The sequence below is a fragment of the Orycteropus afer genome, unplaced genomic scaffold (genome assembly GCF_000298275.1).
Source record: "Orycteropus afer afer isolate SDZICR_OR568_19922 unplaced genomic scaffold, OryAfe1.0 scaffold00448, whole genome shotgun sequence".
Lineage (NCBI taxonomy): Eukaryota > Metazoa > Chordata > Mammalia > Tubulidentata > Orycteropodidae > Orycteropus > Orycteropus afer.
Window position 1 is genome coordinate 1,563,028 of NW_006922035.1, and position 2,499 is coordinate 1,565,526.

Below are 2,499 nucleotides of genomic sequence, written 5' to 3' on the forward strand. Positions count from 1 at the left end.
CTTCACAACGGGCGACAGCACTGTGCCTGCCTCCCTGACAGGGCTGAGGACACGGGCCTGCTCACCCCTGTAAGCCACAGAAACAGAAGCCGCTAATGAGCTGACAGGGACTGCCAACACAGCCAACCAAGCCACAGCTAACCACCGTGGTGGGGCTGCAGCACGTACCTCCTCGCACAGTGTTTCCCCAGCTGCTTCTGTGGACAGCAGGAATATGCCAGAATCTTGAACACGTCTGTAAAAGCACTGCCGTCGGGAGGCTTGGTGATGAAAAAGCTCTGGCCACAGAGGAAGACCACGAAAGCCACACCGATGCACACGGTGGGGATAACGTAGCCGGTGAAGAAGCTCACGTTCTGCTGAATGTATGCGATGCCGCCCAGGGACACAATAGCCCCCAAGTTAATGCTCCAGTAAAACCAGTTAAAAAATCTTCTCGTGGCTTCGGGACCTCGATCTTTAACCTACAACAACAGGAAGCGATGAAAAAGAAGATGTGAAAACGTGTGACAGTCTTCAAAGGCAAAGAAAAAGCCCAAGCACGTGGAAATGAGGCGCCGAAGGGAAGGCTGCCCTCACCGCCCGAGAGCGACGCAGCAGCACCGGCCGGCGCCTGGACCATCCCGGGGCCTCTGACAGGAACACCGCACGGGACAGGGCTGCAGATCCCAGGCAGCGGCCTCCTCCACTGTCCTCAATTCTCACCAGGGCTCAGGTCACCCCAGTGGACCCCCTGCTGGGAAGCCGCTCTTCCATCCCAGATGGACTGAGTCGGAGCCCACGTGGTAACAGATGCCCAGGGGATTCTTATGGATCCCAGGCTGAGTCTGATCCACAACAAGCACCTGGAGATCTTGTGAAGACGCAGATTGTGAATCTCTAGAGCTGGGATGGAAACATCAATCAACTCCCAGCCTTTCGTCAAACCTCAGCGGGCCAGGTGGAAGCCCTGTTGTTGTTGTGCTGTTACGGCCCGTCGAGTCGGACCTGACTCACAGAGACCCCTCCTTGGGTTTCTGAGGCGGTATCACTATGGAAGCAGATTGCCCAACCTTCCTTCCGAGCAGTGGCTGGTGGGTTTGAACCGCCAGCCTTCTGGTTAGCAGTCAGGTGCCTTAGGCTCTATGCTACCAGAGCTCCTAATGGAAGCCCTGGGTACTGCCAATCCTCGAGTTCCTCACAACAGCATCTGCAGACCACCTGCTCTGGAATCACGTGGATTATGTATTAAAAATACAGACTCACAGGTCCCACCTCCCAAACTAAACGGGGGGACAAAAACAAAAAAACCAAACGCACTGCCGACCCGACGCATAGTGACCCCTCCTTGGGTATCCGAAGTGGTGTCACTATGGAAGTAGACTGCCCAACCTTCCTTCTGAGGAGTGGCTCGTGGGTTTGAACCACCAGCCTTCAGGTCAGCAGTGAAGTGCCTTAGGCACTACACCACCAGAGCTCCCCCTCTCAAGCTACACAATCATAATCTCTGGGGTTAGGCCCAGGAATCTGCATTTCAAACAAATGTTCAAATCCCAGGTGCCTTCTATTCACAGGTAAATTATTTTAGAACCATGCCCAGACAGCTCTGAGGACTGAGCCACAGGCCTGTACCGGGAGGTGGTCAGGAAACACGGTTAGACCTCAAGAGAAAGACTGCAGGGAACACCTATAGTTCGGAGAGCTGAGGGCACCCCACTGTGTCTGGTCAACTGAACGGATGGTGTTACACCTGGAGCCAAGAGGAAATGCCAGCCTGCAGCCATGTGCTATTAGACTGGAGATTACTAAGTCAACCCACGGAATCAAGAGAACTCTGCTAAGGAGAGAGTTTTGAAATTTCTTCAGCTTACGGAGATGTGTGCATCGAGGTGGTTACACCCTCCCCAGGCGCACTGAGCGCTCCAAACCCCTGCATTTCACACCGAAGTGCAGCCTGCAAGCAAGAGCTGTTGTAACAGTCATCTGCAAGGAGCTCGATTCCTTGGGAACATGCCACAAGCTCACGTGTAAATGGCTGCCGCTGGATCTCAACCAGACTGTGCAGACTCGCTAACAGCTTCTGCGGCCTCCTCCTCCACTTCCAGGTCACCAAGAGGAGACACCTCGGGTCACGCAGCAGACCTGGCTCCTGACCCACAGAGCGATCGCCTCCCTTCACTAACAAGGCCGTTTGCAACAGGGGCCAAAACAACCAGTTCCCATACACAAGGAGCTTCTTTTGAGTAGCCACATTACCTGGTATGGTTGAAAACCCTATTTTTTAAGATTAATGTACAAGTGTTAAACATACAGTCAAAATTGTGTGCTACTCCAATTTTTTTTAAATCTAAACTGATTAAGCACGGCTGCTGCATTGCTTGAATTAATTATACAGTGCCCACCACTTCAAATAGGAAAGTCGAGTTTTCCATCCACCACAGGTTCTCAAAAGGAGCCCTGTTCCTGACAGCACCAGTGAGAGGCCCCAGGTCACACGCAGTCTAATCCCTGAACACAGGA

The 2,499-nt window shown here is 53.1% G+C and overlaps 1 protein-coding gene across 1 annotated transcript in view; it reads right to left on the minus strand.

The window, feature by feature from the left end:
* SLC15A4 (solute carrier family 15 member 4) overlaps positions 1-2,499 on the minus strand; it is a 22,558-nt gene that overhangs the window by 14,428 nt on the left and 5,631 nt on the right. Inside the window, exon 2 of the mRNA XM_007954224.1 lies at positions 169-464. Within this exon, the coding sequence (XP_007952415.1) occupies positions 169-464 (296 nt within the window). The remainder of the gene's footprint in view (positions 1-168; positions 465-2,499) is intronic.